This window comes from Phalangium opilio, unplaced genomic scaffold, assembly GCF_054372755.1.
Source record: "Phalangium opilio isolate 3A_F unplaced genomic scaffold, DU_Popi_V2 ptg000048l_1, whole genome shotgun sequence".
NCBI lineage: Eukaryota > Metazoa > Arthropoda > Arachnida > Opiliones > Phalangiidae > Phalangium > Phalangium opilio.
The window spans coordinates 3,770,541-3,788,658 of record NW_028324170.1 but is presented as its reverse complement, the minus strand read 5'-3'; the positions used below and the strand labels follow the sequence as shown (position 1 = coordinate 3,788,658).

General features: G+C 35.3%; 3 protein-coding genes and 1 long non-coding RNA gene across 6 annotated transcripts in view; 2 read left to right on the top strand and 2 right to left on the bottom strand.

The window, feature by feature from the left end:
• Positions 1–2,968, bottom strand: part of LOC149673776 (uncharacterized) — a 69,845-nt gene extending 66,877 nt beyond the window's left edge. Inside the window, exon 1 of one of the 2 annotated variants that reach the window (XM_089839517.1) lies at positions 2,014–2,968. In XM_089839517.1, the coding sequence (XP_089695643.1) occupies positions 2,014–2,315 (302 nt within the window). In that variant the 5' untranslated portion in view covers positions 2,316–2,968. The remainder of the gene's footprint in view (positions 1–2,013) is intronic. The other variant, XM_089839519.1, reaches the window with a different exon arrangement.
• LOC149673772 (lysosome membrane protein 2-like) overlaps positions 1–18,118 on the top strand; it is a 132,497-nt gene that overhangs the window by 55,812 nt on the left and 58,567 nt on the right. The gene's annotated exons all lie outside the window — the stretch shown is intronic.
• Positions 3,912–4,998, top strand: LOC149673775 (uncharacterized). The gene is made up of 4 exons (XR_016367027.1): positions 3,912–4,025; positions 4,357–4,477; positions 4,578–4,634; positions 4,724–4,998. It is a non-coding gene; the product is annotated as an uncharacterized LOC149673775 (long non-coding RNA).
• Positions 9,147–18,118, bottom strand: part of LOC149673770 (uncharacterized) — an 82,754-nt gene continuing 73,782 nt past the window's right edge. The window contains exons 3-6 of the mRNA XM_089839507.1: positions 16,660–17,085; positions 16,332–16,590; positions 11,209–11,573; positions 9,147–10,847 (exon numbers count right to left, since the gene is read on the bottom strand). Coding sequence (XP_089695633.1) covers positions 9,449–10,847; positions 11,209–11,573; positions 16,332–16,590; positions 16,660–17,051 — 2,415 coding nt within the window. The 5' untranslated portion in view covers positions 17,052–17,085 and the 3' untranslated portion in view covers positions 9,147–9,448. The remainder of the gene's footprint in view (positions 10,848–11,208; positions 11,574–16,331; positions 16,591–16,659; positions 17,086–18,118) is intronic.

Genomic DNA, 18,118 nt, shown 5'->3' with positions numbered 1-18,118 from the left:
AATGTGTCGATTTAGCGAATTATATTTGATTATATACTAGAAGAGCTAAGCCTTGTCCATAAGTAGAGGCATATTTAATACATAGTTTGGGCCGGTGCACTGCACTATCGATCTATTTTAAACGTACTGTACCTAGTATACCCACTTCTCGAGTCGACTAGAAGCAAAATACGGAAGTAAAAATACACAGACTTCGATCGAGGGACGGACATACCTTTGCGCAATCAAAACCGCGCATCTACTATTTTTTTTGTTAAATATTTTGACAAGGGTTCAAATGATTTTTGAAATAATTCAGTGAATTGAATAGAGAGAGAGAAAGTCATTCTGTGATCATTACCGAGTGAAATACTTTTAATTATAGGGAAGTAATGAAGTTTTTTTTTATTATTTTTTCCCCGCGTCATCATGACCTTGACCTTATGATAATATCCCAAAAAGAAAAATATTCAAGGTCATTGAAAAATGTTTATTAATGACTTTACATAATTTCTCTTATGAATATTCATTTTATTTAACGTGATATACCCTACCTAATCTAAGAGATTATATGTTCGCCTAAATGATTTAAAAAAATATTCTTTATTTTTATAAATATAACTCTGAGGGTAAATTTATAAGGTATTTATTGACTTCATTTATATAATGAATTTATCATTATAATATCGTGGAATTTATCACTATAATATCGTGGAATTTATCACTATAATATCGTGGAATTTATCACTATAATATCGTGGAATTTATCACTATAATATCGTGGAATTTATCACTATAATATCGTGGAATTTATCACTATAATATCGTGGAATTTATCACTATAATATCGTGGAATTTATCACTATAATATCGTGGAATTTATCACTATAATATCGTGGAATTTATCACTATAATATCGTGGAATTTATCACTATAATATCGTGGAATTTATCACTATAATATCGTGGAATTTATCACTATAATATCGTGGAATTTATCACTATAATATCGTGGAATTTATCACTATAATATCGTGGAATTTATCACTATAATATCGTGGAATTTATCACTATAATATCGTGGAATTTATCACTATAATATCGTGGAATTTATCACTATAATATCGTGGAATTTATCACTATAATATCGTGGAATTTATCACTATAATATCGTGGAATTTATCACTATAATATCGTGGAATTTATCACTATAATATCGTGGAATTTATCACTATAATATCGTGGAATTTATCACTATAATGTCGTGGAATTTATCACTATAATATCGTGGAATTTATCACTATAATATCGTGGAATTTATCACTATAATATCGTGGAATTTATCACTATAATATCGTGGAATTTATCACTATAATATCGTGGAATTTATCACTATAATATCGTGGAATTTATCACTATAATATCGTGGAATTTATCACTATAATATCGTGGAATTTATCACTATAATATCGTGGAATTTATCACTATAATATCGTGGAATTTATCACTATAATATCGTGGAATTTATCACTATAATATCGTGGAATTTATCACTATAATATCGTGGAATTTATCACTATAATATCGTGGAATTTATCACTATAATATCGTGGAATTTATCACTATAATATCGTGGAATTTATCACTATAATATCGTGGAATTTATCACTATAATGTCGTGGAATTTATCACTATAATGTCGTGGAATTTATCACTATAATATCGTGGAATTTATCACTATAATATCGTGGAATTTATCGAAATAATATCGTGGAATTTATCGAAATAATATCGTGGAATTTATCGAAATAATATCGTGGAATTTATCGAAATAACATCGTGGAATTTATCGAAATAACATCGTGGAATTTATCGAAATAACATCGTGGAATTTATCGAAATAACATCGTGGAATTTAACGAAATAACATCGTGGAATTTATCGAAATAATATCGTGGAATTTATCGAAATAACATAGTGGAATTTTTCGAAATAATATCGTGGAATTTTTCGAAATAATATCATGACTTCTTACCTTTTGAGTGCACCGGCTTTATTGGTCCTATTCCCATTTGTCAATCCGCGTATTTTGTTTCCATTTAATAGCGGTTTAATGGAATCTCCATCTCCGCTGGATTCATCTTGAATTTCTTGTAATTCGGGTGGTACATCACCACCACCCCCATTCAGGGTTTGTCCGGCGGTATTATTACCAGTGCCACCACCGCCAGTAGGTGACCCTTCACCGGCTCCATTAACCGTGGGATGCACCATTATAGAACGCGGCGCTTTCTTAGCGGCACCACTATCTTTATCGTTGGCCACGTAAGGTGTCATGCGAAACAAATAACTAAATAATAAAACTAGATTCTAAGCTACGACCGAAAATTAGAGATAAAGGTTTTTTTTTCAAGTATGTCGATTATTAAAAAATATAAAGAAGAAAAAGAAAACCATCTATAAGATGAAGAGAGAGGGGGGACGGCAATAAAATTCGGGATTACGCAAAAACACAGTGTTTAGAGTCACGCGAAAACCTTGAGAACCTTGACCTTGAAGAAAGACAAGTACTTGTATTTATCGCGTCACCGTACTTGTTGCCACGAATGAAGAATTGATGATATTCATTTAAATACCATTTTCACTGACCCCGGTGTCATTTATTTTGTTATTTGTCAATAGAAATAATTTCTATGGACTTTCGCAGACGAAGGTAGTTATTTTAAATTAAACGCGATTAAAAGTAAACCACACGGTTAAAAATCTTAATTAGTAATTAATTTAGATTACACTATTGCTTTGAATAGCGACCGGTGGTTTTAATTAAATGAAATTATTTAATTACAATGTCATTAATTTTAGTAATGATATTGACGTAATGGCACTAATTCGTTATATTTCGTTATTTCTCGGTTGAAACCTTACATTTTGGGGTGGTCACTTTATGGTTATTTAGCTTATTTAGAATCCAAACTGAAACTAAGCGTCAACTCCGAGCAAGTCGCGGATTTCTCTGTAATATTTTTATTTTAACGCGTTCCCGTTTTTCTCGATGGTGGCTCCCCCCTCCTTAAACCGGCTTCGATTGGCGTTCGCAGCGCCCCCAGGCCACAATAAGAGAAAGTAATTTAAAACCATCTATACCCCAATTTTCATTATTATTTTATTTTTATGTTTGAAATAAAATTTTAAAGAAAGGGGGAAATTTTTGTTCGAAATGTTCGTACTATCTGTACCTTCATGCTTTGATTTTTTTTATTTATTTTATCGATTAGTTTTTTATAGTTTTAGTGGGAACACGGCCTGAATGTTTTCTTCTTTAAATTTATTTTGAGGGAAAAAAGGGATAAAGAAATAAAAAATCTAATCTATTAAATACATCTAAGTATTAAGGTGATTTTTTCGTTTCAAAGAATATTATGATTTTTCTGTTGGCCCTGATTGATTTAGGGACGTGTATTTAGTGTCATTGGATAGAGGGCAATATTTTCAGGGAAGTGTTATGACTTGGTTTAATGGTTATGACCTTTCAAAGTTGGGGTTCAGATCGCCTAGGTCAGAGTTCATTATCTCGTGCCCTGATTGGTGTAGGCCCAAGTTTTTAGTATCGGACTATAGAGGACAATTAGGGCTATCCTTTTTCCAAGGGATTTTCCTGGAAATATTATTTTAAACTAGAGTTATGACGTTTCAAAGTTGAGACTCTGTTTTTTTTTATTTATTTATTGAAAATTTATTATCTTTAGCCCTGATTGACTTTAGAGGATAATTAAACCACCAATTTTATTCTCTGGAATTATGGTTGAATTCGAAATATTTCTGTTGGCGACCCTCTTCTCTGTTCAAGAGTATGTTCTTGAAGGTTTTAAGGCTTAGAATAAAAGTAGACTAGTTGCTATGGTAACCAGGGCGGATTTTGAAAGGTAGACTTTTAATATTAAAAGTGAATTTTTCATTTGAGGAAGAATTCGATTCGATTTCCAGCTGAGGAAAATTTTGCTATATTCGATATAGTAGTTCCATCTATTTGGGTTGAGGAGAAACTACGTAATTATTAATTATAATTATTTTGAAAATTTAAATAATTAAATAAAATATTGAAAAGAGATAATGGAAGAAAATTAAAAATATTCAAAGCAATGTTAATTTAACTTCGATTAAAACTTCGGTCGTGAGATAGATGGCGAATTATTACGTGTTTTATCAATAGTATTTCAGTAATTAAGATTATTAATGTTAAAATCGCAATAGGAATTAATTAAATCTAATTTTGATTATAATACACGCGGATTTTACATATAATTTATTTTACAATCGATATAGACGCAGTCAATCAATAATTCAATATACTTTATTTTATTGTTCAAATTGATTATAGAGTCAAAGACGAAGAGGTGACATCACGCCCATTGGTCAAGTTTGTAATCTGTTTGAAACTCCTGGATGGGAAAATGTTAAAGTTGAAACTGTGGCACTAATTAAATATGACGGATAAATATGTAAATAAAGCCGGAAGTTTACGGAAAAGCTAGACTTATTCAAATTAACCGGGATGTTTGCTTAAAAGCTTTTAAACCTAAATTAAGTTTCTGATTTTAGAAGAACTATTTCAAGGTCACAGATTGAGGTGCGAAATCAGCGTAACTTTTATAAACGGTAATTTACCATTTAATTTAACGGTAGATTACAATTTAAAAATTACGACATGATATCTCTTGATTTTTCTTTTCACTCTCCCTTTAAAGAACAAACATATCTATTACAAAAAAAATCTCAAATTATACGAAAATTAGTATTCGATGGACTGAGTCTGCTGAAAACCCTCTCTCGGACCTGAACACCGTGTTTATATTACTGTTATGTAACATCAGAAGGAGATAATAGAAGAAGGATGACACTCCTGTTATGTAACATGATTCTTCCCAGGCTCATGCATGCACCTTTTTGTTTGCTCTCCCGCTTATCAAACTTCAGATGGGCATCGCACCGTGCAGGGTGAATTCTATAACAATCCTCAGCAATCAACCCACAAACCTTGATTGTCTTGACGTGGGACAAAAATCCACAAGCGCATGCGCCTTGGCAAATAGAGTAGTGATGGGAACTATTTATCGCGTTTGTGATTCGATTTAGTAACCTTGCTATAATAATTGTTAAGGGATGTTGGGAAGAATCACGTTACAATTACCCCACTTTGGGGTTGGTACACTTCTCTCGGCATAACATGATTCATTCTGAAGGTTATACTAAAAGAAGGTATAGGCTTTGGCTTGTGTTTATATTGAAATGTTGGTAGACCTTATAAGCCTGGAGTCCTAGATCGTCCTTGGAAAGGGTTAAGTTATAGCCTCTATCCCTAAGTTAGTTCCCAGAAGTCTGCGTTCTACCAACCAACTTCAAAGCCAAACTGATCTCTGGAGGATTCCTCTTGGCTCGTACGTATTAAGTGCAGGCACGCCGGAAGAGACCCTCTTAGACCCCCATAGCCTTATCTGTCTTCGATTGCTTTTATTTGTTTCTACCATGGATGGTCGGTATAGTCCCCGTATTTGCCTAATAAAGACAACTTTAGCTAAAACCTTTATTTATAACTCACCGGAGATGGGAAATAAAGGGTTGTTTGGGAAAAAGGGTGGTCGGTGGTAGGACCAAAGTATACTGTAAGGTCTATAGTAATCCGGAGTCGAATATGTAACTTCGACGATAATTTGACCTAGAAAGGTCATCGGAAACAAGTTATGATTGGATCGAGTCGGAGTGTTTTACGGATGACCCCTTCATTAAATTAGCATTGCGTATCCATGGAAAGAATACATTATGCAAGGCTAGCTCTACAGTATTAATTTCTTCATATTCTTTAAAACTATAAAATGGACAAAATAGTCAAAATTGAAAATAATGAAATGTTATCTTCTATAGGCCAAATCTTTGGAGTGTTTTAGCTATGGTTTTATAAGAGATACGTAAAAATTTTTGAGTATGTGATAGCCCTAATTATCAAATTTCCAACGATATAAATTACTCGGGTTTACAACAATTAGGGCTCGAGTAATTAAGCAAACCCTGACAAATAGCATTAGGCATTTCACCATTTCACCTCATCCAAACCCTTATTGCGAAATCCTTTAAGTATGTTATAGCCCCTAATTCTTCCCATTTCCAGCGATATCTAATACTTTGAGTTACAACAATCAGTAATTAAGTTAGCAAATTCTATTCTTATTGTCACCTTCGCGAATTTTGGGTTTGGTTGTCCTTTAAGTATGTTAAGGTAACTAACTAACTCATTCAGGAAGGTTACTTAGGACGACAACACGCGATTCGACAATTGGATTCCCAGAAACTAAGGGACCATAACGTAGTATCAAGAAGTAATATCTAGTTTACTAGGGAGAAGGTGTAAATTCGCCACATTTCCAGCTTCATCTCCAGTCCATACGTTGGTCCGGAGTTAATCCCCGCCGCCTCTAAATTGCAACAAGCATCTCATTGGTTCTTGAAAACTCACGTCAGCGCGACGCGAATGACGATAATTACAGTCATATTTTCCGACTGAGGAGAGGCGAAGTAGCCCGGCCTCCTTTTACGTCCCCCCCTTGTATTTTGGAAAAGGGGACTGGAACTATGGCGCGCGAATACTTAGGCATCTTATACCTTCTCCCTAGTAAACTAGATATCGCTTCTTGGTAGTATGTTATAGTTTCACACCCATAGCCCTTGATGAACGATAAAGGACCCGGAGATTTTATACATTTTGGAACCGCAATTGGCAAATCGCGTGTTGCCGTCCGTCCCAAGTAACCTTCTTGAATGAGTTAGTTACCTGTCCTCAATGGACCCTTTTCGTTTTCATCTTTCATTGAGTTCTTGATAGTCTACTTACCTATATTACCACGATAAAACAGCCATTACCTCAACTTTAGACTAAGCCAATAGACCAAAATATTTTAAACTTTAAAAGTTTAATTAGGCTAGTTAATGATTAAATTTTTAATATTTATTTTGCGACTGCTATATTTAATTCTGAAGCAAGCTAATTTTAATATAGGCTTGTTTACTTAAAGAACAATAGAACACTTCTAGTCTGTCCACTTTGAATCGTTGAATACGCGTAAGGCGTTACTTTTTAGTAAAAAAAAGAAACCCTCATAAGTAAACACTCTTTCCCTAAATATCTTAATTCGCCTTAGGCTTATGTTTACTTTTATAACAAGACTCGCTCGTGCACTTTAATGTATGTATTTTTGAACGTGCGCACGAGAACTTATATAATCTAGTTAGTTACTCTTGTACGCCTTTTACCAGTTAATGAAGGAAATACGGTATAGAAGTTATTTCTCAATCCTATCTTTCTTAGCTTAGTTTCGTAGGCGTTAAATCTTAATTCACGAACACGTTATAAAATTCCATTTTCTCACGAGGAATATTTTTCTGATGAAACTAAGGACCATCTTTTAAAATGGAATTAATAGAGAGAAAGGCGGGGAGTGTGGTTAGGATTTCTGTATGGTGTTAGCTTTTCTTTGCGTTACATCCGTTTCGAAAAACGAACTCTTCTACATGTTGTTTTATTTTAAACGAAAAACTTCAAAAGAGGTGCAATCTCTCCCCCCTCTCCCTTGACGAAGAAATTTTTAACTTTAAATTCGACTTAAACCATAAATATAAAATACTCTAGGGCCGTCACTATGCTTTTCATACCTAGGCTAGTATATCTTAATTTTTCTCTCTTTTAGAAGGGAAATATATATATTTAGTAGCTTAAATATTAAAAAGGTGAAAAGATGTTATAAAGTTGGCCAAAGGTTTTCACTGAAATTTCTGGTGTTTTTACTGAAAATAGGCCAAATTATCGCTCTGAAAATTTCAGGTATTTCAGAAAAGAGTAAATTTTTGTTGGGGATTTTTTATGTTATATTATAGACCAAATTTTCACGTGTTTTCACTGAAAATAGGCCAAATTATCGCTAGGAAAAAATTTCAGGTATTTCAGAAAATAGACGAAAATTTTCGTTGGGGATTTTTTTATACTATATTATAGACGAAAATTTAATAATATATAATAGTATTTAATGAAATAAATGACGCAATAGGGAAATATATAAAATTCTTTATTATCATCATAATTATTATTATATTTTATTAGATTAATATATATTAATAAATAATCAAAATTTATTAGTATTATAGATTATTATTATTATTTTTTTAGATAAAAATACTGTGATATGTTGTTATAATTTATGATACATAATTATCTTATTTAATTGGCACGTTAAATCTTCCCTCGTAATTACAAGAAGCTTTTGTTTTGTTTTTTTAATTATTATTATTTTATTTTATTTTTTATATATATATATAAACTCCTAAATTTGGTCGTTATTAACATTTCATTTATATAAAAAAATCTATAGTTCGTTTAATAAGGTAATTAATTATATTGGAACAATAGTTTTTTGTTCTTTGTTTTATTATCTAGTAATTAGTTTGGAAAACAAACAACATAAAAACAAAGAAAACACGTGACTTTATAATTAGAAAAATGCACGTGCCCTGCAATCCAGTGATCGACTTATTACCTATAATAAACAAAAGCAGTTTTGGTGGTTTTCCTAAGTTCCTTTGTTTGGCGTGAAAATGTTTACGAAGCCTGATTAATTTCGAACAAACTCTGTTATTTTTCCCATTAAAAGTGAACTTACATTAATAATATTCCGAGTTAAAGGAAATGTTTGTTTTAGCCTCGAATAATAAGAGATACTTGGTTTTGGTCATTTTAATCATATCCTTAGCTTGTGTATACCCTTTCGATACAAAAATAAATAACCAGGTAAACAACCGTCGTATACGACCACAGCTACCTTTTGTTTGCTTTACCCTAGCCTTGGTGGTTGCATCTTATTCTTAATCTTAAGGTATTGAAACTCTCAAAGCAAATTAATTCGCGATAATTTAAAATTTTTCCACGAATCGAATCTTCAATTTTAGAAAGCGTAACTTTTCCACCGTTTTTGAAAATGATATTATTAATCTTAAATTTGACTCAATCCAAGATTGATTTATTTTGTTATAGTCTGTAAGGAATTAAAATTTCGTTAAAGTATGATTAGATTAACTATTATTCATGAATAATGAATCCATTATTCCACCTTATTCCCAATACGTGTGCCAAGGCTTCACGTTTGGTTTAAAATGAAGCTTCGTCTGCTTCAGAATTGAAATATGGAAATATTTCATCTCTGAAGCTGACGACGCGTCATTTTAAGCCAGGCGCGTTAAGCCTTGGAGTACGTTTCGGGAATAAGGTGGATTGTGAACTGGAACGTTTATTTTATTATTAATTTATTTATATTTAAAAAAATTGTAAGACACTCATCGGAAGGATATCCGTGTAGATTTATTTAAGCTTTATCATAAATTTATTTATATTATCGAAAAGTTCTGATATTTTCTATCTTTTCTTCCTTAACTCAAAAATTGGCTTCAACTGATAATCCAGTTGATTGTTTTGATCTCTCTTTTGGCCCACGAACGCTAAAAACGCGTAATAGATGAAATTTTTCATCGCCGTTTAGTAAATTTAAGGAATTGATTCGATTTTTATCGTCGTCTATTTTTTGTTCGATCAAAAAAGCCCCTTTAGCCATCACTTCAATCCCGTTAAGATCGGGATTTTCTCTTTCATCTTGAGCTTCTTTTTTGTCAACCCGAGATGAAGAAGGAATTTTCGTCAAGTGTTTTTCTTTATTCTTTCTACTCGAGATGGAAGGGAGGTCTCTGTCCCTAGGATGGCAATGTATCACCAAGTGTCTTTGATGGTTCAATTTAGGAAAAAGGTTTAGACCAAATCCTAGTTCCAAGTTTTCTAAACTGAGTGTTTTAAAAGCGGAATCGTTACTATCAACGACGTCACTGCCTCCTGTCGGGCGTAAACCTAATTCCACGTTTAAACTCGGGGATAAAGTTCGATAAGAACTAACAATATCGTATCGAGATCGCGATACTAATCGATCCTTTTCATCATCGATGAATATCGATGTATCGATGATTTTATCGCTGGTTAAAGTCGAAGTACTCGAAATAATTTTATCGTTTTCGTTATTTATCGCGGAAAATATCGATTCTCGCGATCCGTTCGATATTTTTAACGATTCCGGCGATCCATTCGATATTTTTAACGATTCCCGCGATCCGTTCGATATTTTTAAAGATTCCCGCGATCCGTTCGATACTTTTAACGATTCTCGCGATAAGTGTGATAGTTCGTCCACGATAACTCGATCCGATCCTGTCGATTCTCGTCTTTGAATTTCCGTTAGAAAGCGTCTCAAATCCTTAGACGGTGTCGATACACTGCCTTTAAAACTCGATGTCGATTCGGTTTCGCGCGATATTAAACTATGCGATTGATGCGTCGAAGAATCGGACATTTTTCTTAATTTATGTTGTTCGCGTAATCCGCGATATTCCATGGAAAAAGATCGCAATTTCTTCAAATTTTTATCCCGTTTTGATATTTTTAAGGAGTAAAATTTGCGTAATGGCGTATCTTTATCCGCTTTCTCGGCCCGGTCCGCGGGCCCCTCGTTGTTACGTTGATAGTAATGAGCCTCTCGATTCGAGTCGCTGTCCTGCGTGACGAAAGATGGATCGGCTGATTTAATTCGTCGAGTGTTGGCGTCGGAAAGTGTTTCCTGTTGTTGTTGATTATTCGTGTCTGTTAAGGTACTTCGGTGCGAAGACAGGACACGCTCTCCGACTTCTAACAATTCTTTCTTGATGTTGGTGTTTAACCAACCGTACAAGAATGGATTTGTTGTTGCCGATGTCATAGCAACCAAGTGGCAGACGCCGAAACTTAAGTACAACCTGGATGGACACAATATTAATTTTTAAACATTATTTGTATCATGCAACAGCAAAAGAAATAATTTTACGACCCCATTACAGTGAGTTTAGGGAATGGATTATTTACTTCCCCCTCTACGGGCCTACCTTTAATTTCTTTAAACAGTCATCCCTTTGAAATTAATTAACACGGATTAAAACACGTATCTTAATTGTTTTACATCCCCCATTGCTAGCTAAACTTTAAACAATGAGTTCTAAAATTTAATTTAGAATGACCTTGATATTCTAGAACTCTAACAATCCCTGTTTCTCGCGCGTAAAGTGGAATATTTTTGTATCGACAAAGCGGTTAACTTGTAAGAACCGTGAACGTTCCTACCTGCGCGGGCTCAGTAGAGTTGGCGCCAAGTCAGCGGCAAGGTTGAGTGCGTTCCAAGGTAACCAACTGATAGCGTAGACGGCCGAAACTGAGAAGAGAATGAAGGTGGCTCTCCTGTTTCGGGCTAATTCCTTCCTCAAACGGTCCGCGTTCGATTGGACGCTTGTGGAGGAACCAGTCTTGACGTTGGACACCGACGTTAAACCCAGATGAGCCTTGATCCTCAAATGGGCCACCGTTAACACGGCCACCGGGATCAGAAACTGGGCCAGAAGGACCAAAAGGGTGTAAGCTTGCTTCCCGTAACGATGAGGCCATCGTTCAACGCAACGCGTGTAAACCGCCAACCCGGACAAGTGGGCCACCTAAAAATAGATTTAATAAAAAAACTATCCTTTATAATGTTCAATAATTTGAAAATTGGTGTGAAAGGTAGGGAATTTTAGTACGCTGATGAGCATGGCTTTGTGATGTAAAAAGAGGGTATGGGCAACCCTTGGTATTGGGACATACAAGGGGGTTTGATACATTGCCATCTTTGCGCACTTTCATGATGCAAAATGACTACAGCGCAGACGCCAAAAAGTGAGATGGAAGGCAAAGTTTTACCCCCGTGTCTTTCCTTCTTAGTTACACCGAAATGGTCTATTGAATAGTCCGCCATATTTCAAAATGGCGGCATGAAAAGAGTCAAATCTTTTCCAACGGGCGGCTACTTTGTTTTTATTCATTTAAATCCATTGAACATGCATTTTTATCATAAACACTTCCGATTTATTAGCTTCTAAATTTAAACCCATTGGTTTACTCTGTACGGAAAGTAAACGTCAAATTGAAAAGCTTTTTTTGATTGGTTAAGAGAGACACCATCAATTTTAAAATGTCCTTCGTGTATCTTAGAGTCTGGGAAATTAAATATTTGATGAAAAGCGAACAATACTGACTGAGCTGTATTTTTTATATATATCTTTTTATATATAAGATTCCTCAGCTTGTCTTGATGTCTCTCCTCCCCTTTTAAACGGGGATATTTCTTCAGAAATATCTAATTTAATTTCGTCTCAAGTGATACGCTCCCCACCCATCTCTTCTCCGGAAGGAGAATAAAAGTCCAATATAATGTTCCATAAGAAAAATTCTTCAAATTCTCTATAGATATACCATGGAATTTGTAATTCTAAAGAGGACCAGCAAAGAAATTATCTTTTTACCAACAAATTACCATATACAGTGAGCTTACTTTCCTTCCCCTCCCCCCGCTAGTCTACCTTTTTTAATCGATTTTTATTGTGACCTTGATATACCATAAATAATACAAATTCTATTTTACGTTCCCCCACACGTACAACTAACTCTAAATTGATAGCTAACGATCCCCTTGCATATACAGGGTGTTTCTAATAAGTTTTCCCAAATGGTTTTCAGTCCATATCTAAATCTTGCACACCCCCATGTTCCTTGAAGTCACTTTCCTCTCAGTTTGACCACGGGTCACTTTCCTCTCAGTTTGAGCACGGCAAGAAGCGATACCTAGTTTATTAGGGAGAAGGTATAAGATGCCTAAGTATTCGCACGCCATAGTCCCAGGCCCCCTTTCATAATACAACGGGGGGCGTAAAAGGGGGCCGGGTTATTTCGCCTCTCCTCAGTCGGAAAATACGTAATTTTCGTCATTCGCGTCGCGCTGACGTGATGAGTTTTCAAGAACCAATGAGATGCTGGTTGTAATTTAGAGGCGGCGGGGATTAACTCCGGACCTACTATACGTTTGGACTGGAGATAAAGCTGGAAATGTGGCGAATTTATACCTTCTCCCTAGTAAACTAGATATCGCTTCTTGACCCAAAAAAACATATGCTTTAATTTATGGTAGACTTATATTTTTGTATAAATTACAATTGGACTCGGTTTCCCAATTCCTATAGGGTTTACAAGATCCATTGATGCCTATTTGAACTTTAAAATTTACAGGATGGTCCCCCTGGAGGCTTTCGCAATCGGAAACATATCTTATATTTTGAAATAAACAGAATTTTACTTTAATATTTCAAACCGCTAATATGAAAGGGACTTTGGATTTTTAAAAGAGTGCCTTGAAGGAGAAGGTGTGACATGTATTTTTGTGGGAATAAATATAGTGGAAAAGTCACGGAATTTTATATAGTGGTTTCTTAATTTTTCATGGAGTAATATATTTAAAAGTTTATGAACTAATAATTTAAAAGTTTATGATACTATAGTCAGTTTAAAACTTATTCTAAAAATAAAAGTGGAATTTCAGATTGGTCAGGTAAAATGACGACTTTATACCCTCATGGAAAATCTGTAGAAGCAGGGATAGATATAATTTTAGAAGTAGGAATGGAGAACAGAGTAATATCTGGGCGCGCGTCAAAGTCCCGGACCCCCTTCCACGGGAATGAGGGGTATGAAAGAAGAGGCGGGTCATAGCGACAGAGGTAAAAAGGAATTACGTATTTTTCGCCGTTCCCGTCAGCAACGTCATCAAAACGTAGTTCTAGTGAGCCAATAAGATAATTTAAACTTTTAGTTACGTATTGAAGGGAGGGGCTTTATACTGGGCTATGAGTCGGACTGCAGTAAATACTAACCGTTCCCCATTCCTACTTCTAAAATTACTTCTATCCCTGGTAGAAGTCAGGGAGATAAGAATATTTTTTAAACTAGTCCTTGGGATCAGTGTCCCCCCCATGTCCAAAATGATAAACTGGTCCTTGGACTTGTCCCCCTTTAGTTTTCCTGTAGATTTTGACTCCCAATTCTTCAATTTTAAAACTGGTCCAAGAAATTAATAAACTGGTTTTTGGACCAGAGTAAGTATGCTTTTAAATGAAAAATCAGTAACCAGCATCGATTCGCCAAATAGTCATTCGAAGCAATACCCGAATTCAATATGTGACGTCACCTCAACAGTTACTGAAACCCGTACGCAGTTTTTGTTTCTTCAGCAATTTTCTGGAAAAATCCTTTTGAAGATATGAGAGATTTATTTTTTCTTTTTTTGGATAAATCCACGTGGATCAGATGAAAACGTATCCATATTGAGTAGCAGAAGAAGAAGAAGGGGATGGTGTACTGCGGGGAAAACACCCTCCTCGTGGGAAATGAATGAATTGAGAAAGGGAGTATGTCGATCCATGAGCCTCCAAAAGAGTTGTAAGTTCTTCCTTTGACTTGCTCAATTTAGCAATGTCTTTGAATATGCACAGACAGCGAAAGAAAAAGGCTTAGCTAGCTTTCGGGGGGAAAAGGCTTTTCGCGAATCTTTTACTCATTGCTATTCAAAAATAGAAAATCCGGCCATTTCTTCCAGGGTATTTTTATACCCTATACTCAATCGACTATACTATATATTCCATCGTCAACGATATTTGCATACTAAGTAGGAACCAACCTCCTTCCCCAACTTTTTAAGTCAAATATATCAAGGAATATATGGAAATTTAACTCCTTTTCAATATTGTTCGTCAATTTATTTGTCTTTGTTTGTTTGTCTAATGTAAATATTTGTTTTTCTATCGGATTGTTTTTCCTTGTTTAGTATGGAACTAGTTTTAATGTGAAAATTTTAAGTTGGTTTCCTCGGAATTGGTCTAGGATTGAGGCTACTAAATGATAAAAAATAATTATTTGCTACTTTACTATGAGGGACTACTAACTATTAAAGGTTATGGGTAAACATTCTATCATTGTAGAGCATCGAGGGGATACTCACTATTAAGGGTTACTGGTAATCATTCTAGCATTGTAGAGCATCGAGGGGATACTCACTATTAAGTGTTAGGGGCAATCATTCTTGCACTGCAGAGCATTGATGCAAAACAGATTCGTCAATATTTTTAGCCACATGCCCACATCCTATGATGTATATCTACGTTAGGGTTCTTAGTTTGTCACGTGTGGTGTTTCTTTATTTTCAGATTTGGAATAAGGTCAGACTTAACCGAAGAAATGGTTATTATCACTTATGCACTGTTAAAGGTGGCATAATGAGGGGATACTCACTCCAATTTTTTTGTAATGGGGAAACGGATGAAAGTTTTTGTTCTAACTTATGTACGATCGTGCGATGTACCTACTATTATGAGCCATCTTGTGAATATAATTCTTCTAAATCTCGAGCGTATCTTTAGGAATTCTCTAGACAATTTTATTAACTTGATAGATGCGGATAAACAAGGATGCACTTAAGGGAAATCGAGGAAAATGACTATGTATATTAAGCACTTTACTTTCACTACGCGTAGGCCTAATAGGTTAATAAAAATCTTTAGGAAAAACCTATTTTGATACCCAAAGTAATATCGCTTTTGTTACGTAATAGATTTGGTATTTGATTTTCAGCCATATCGTCTCGTGTGTACGATACATTACTACTACTAGTTTACGACACTCTGTAGAAGAAGTTGTTGATGATGATGTTGGTGTTGTTGTAGTAGTCAAAATCTGTGTTCAAATGTTTATGGAGGATAACTCGAGGTAGAGGATTTCCCACATTATATAATTTGGTTTTTGAGGCATTGATCTGGGGATACCTTAAAATATTTTTGATTTCTGGTAAAACTTAAAGTAACCTTTTCGGTTTCATACGCTAGATTTAACTTAACCTATAGTATACCGCCCTACTGTTTTGCCTTTACCGGCATGAGACCATCTTGTTAACAAATTTTTTTACGAGCAAATTCCGGATGGGCTAACATGATCAAAGGAAAATATCTTAGTATAATTTGAATTTTTACCAAAAAAATAAAATAAAAAAAAAACACCCAAAAAATCGGTATCTTTTGGAATAAATTTATCAAAAGAAAAGTTTTTTTCTTCTTAGAATTCCTTTCAGAAAATTGGTTGAAATCATCCTGAAATAGTTTTTTTCTTGTCATTTATGGTAATTAGGATCCATTTTCATTCGATACCATTAGTGGCTTGGTACTTTAAGATTCTAAATTATCCCTTTGAAATTCTCTATATTTTCCAAGTCGCTTACGAAACGACATCACGTTCTCTATTCAGATAGCAACCAATCGCGTTCGTGAAATTTCTCTTAGATAAATGATATTGGCGACCTTGTCTAAGAAGACGGTACTAAAATACCAAGTACGTACTTGAGCGTGCCGACTGAAACAGTTGGGTAAAGATAGTAAACAAGCCGTGGTCCAAACGATTAAGGTCTGTCTGAAAACCCTTCGTCCTTTACGCCAGCGACACAATCGGTACTTGCGGGAAGTATCACGTCTGTTTCCGCCACTTTGTACGCGACGTTCGGCGCTGGTACTTAAGACGCATCTTTGGCGATCTATGGCGATAATTGCCACACTAGCTGACGACGCGAAGATACTGGCACATTGAAGGAAAGGCAACAGCCTGCGTATGTTAGAAAAAAAAAGGATGTAGGAAACTTAACTCTTCATTGTCATTTCATGTGGTACTTACCGGCAAAGAGCGCCTCCAAGAGGCCAATGTCTTCTAAGTAATTCTAGGAGCGTAAATGGAACACAGACAAGACACAGGACCAAATCGGAGGCGTTGAGGTTGAGCAGAAAGACGTTTCTCGGTGTCCTAACGCGTGACCGACTTAGTATGACCCCTGCCACCAAAAGGTTACTAGCTACCCCGGTGGCTACCACAACGGCGTAAGCGGCAATTAGGGCGCCTTCCGTCGTCGAGTCAAAAACCGCGTCACGTCTCTCGTGTTCCCTTAAGACCATTACGGCGTGGTGCAGGCTAAAGTTGAACAGAACCGCGGCTTGTTGGAGAGTCGCTCCCAAGTCTCCGTTGTCCGTAAAGTTGAAACTGGCTTGCCAAGACAGCGGACCGACCTCCATAACCCGACCACCGGACAAGCCCGAAAAATTTGCGCTGTAGAATTAAATATATAATAACGTTAATTAACCCACACTAATTATTAATTAAGAACCAGCATTAACACAGTGGGATTAACTGATAATAATACACTTTGGGAAACTTCTTGAAAGTTCGCCAATATTTGTTTGATTCTTTCGTTCCGTTCAATTCTCCCAAAGTCTAATTAAACCATCCCAATTATTTTTGCGAAATGGGAAGGTTTTAATTAGGTTATTTTTAAATGCGTAACGTACGTGTTTATACCCCGAACTAATTTCGATTGAACCGAAAATTTGGAAAGCTTAATTAGGTCTTATTTTTCTTTAAGATCTAGAGATGTTTTACGTCCCCTCCCCCTACACGTGCAGCTTTAAATTAAATTTAGAATGACCTTGAAATATTTACCTCGCACGTGACCCCTTATTTTTTTTTTATTGTAAGCCCCATTTTCCTATCCCCTTATTGGGTTCGTAAGATCCATGATCAAAACACGTTTGGCACGTAACTTGCTAATAGATTGGAATGACAGCGATTCTAGTGTCATCGTCATCTCTCAAAGGGGAGATATATGATCGGATCACGTGACAGGGGATAAGAGAGGTATAGAGAGGGATAGCACGTTCTGCATGTTCTCAAATTGCGACAGTTTCATGAATAAATCCATTCTACTAAGACGAATATGGATGATATTGATCCTCTAAGGGTGATTGGTACCATCATATAGGCAACATAACAATAATAAGTTTATCACTCAATTTTGAAGGTTATTGTTAATTTTCTTGCCAATCAAATGATCTATCCTAGCTTTCGTTTATACGTATAGTTTACAGGCTAGGAAGATTCATACCAGTTACACTGGGAGGCCAGGCTTCAGGTGTTACAAAAGGAGACCTGACTCTCTCAGGGTTCGTACGGAACCTGGATAAGTCAGGGATATGGAAAATAGGGGGATAAGTCAAGGATTTAAAACTTTTTCCTAAAAAGTCAGGGATTTCGTTTGGTATATTAAGCTATGCTTCGAGCAATACTAAATATGAGATGTGATGAA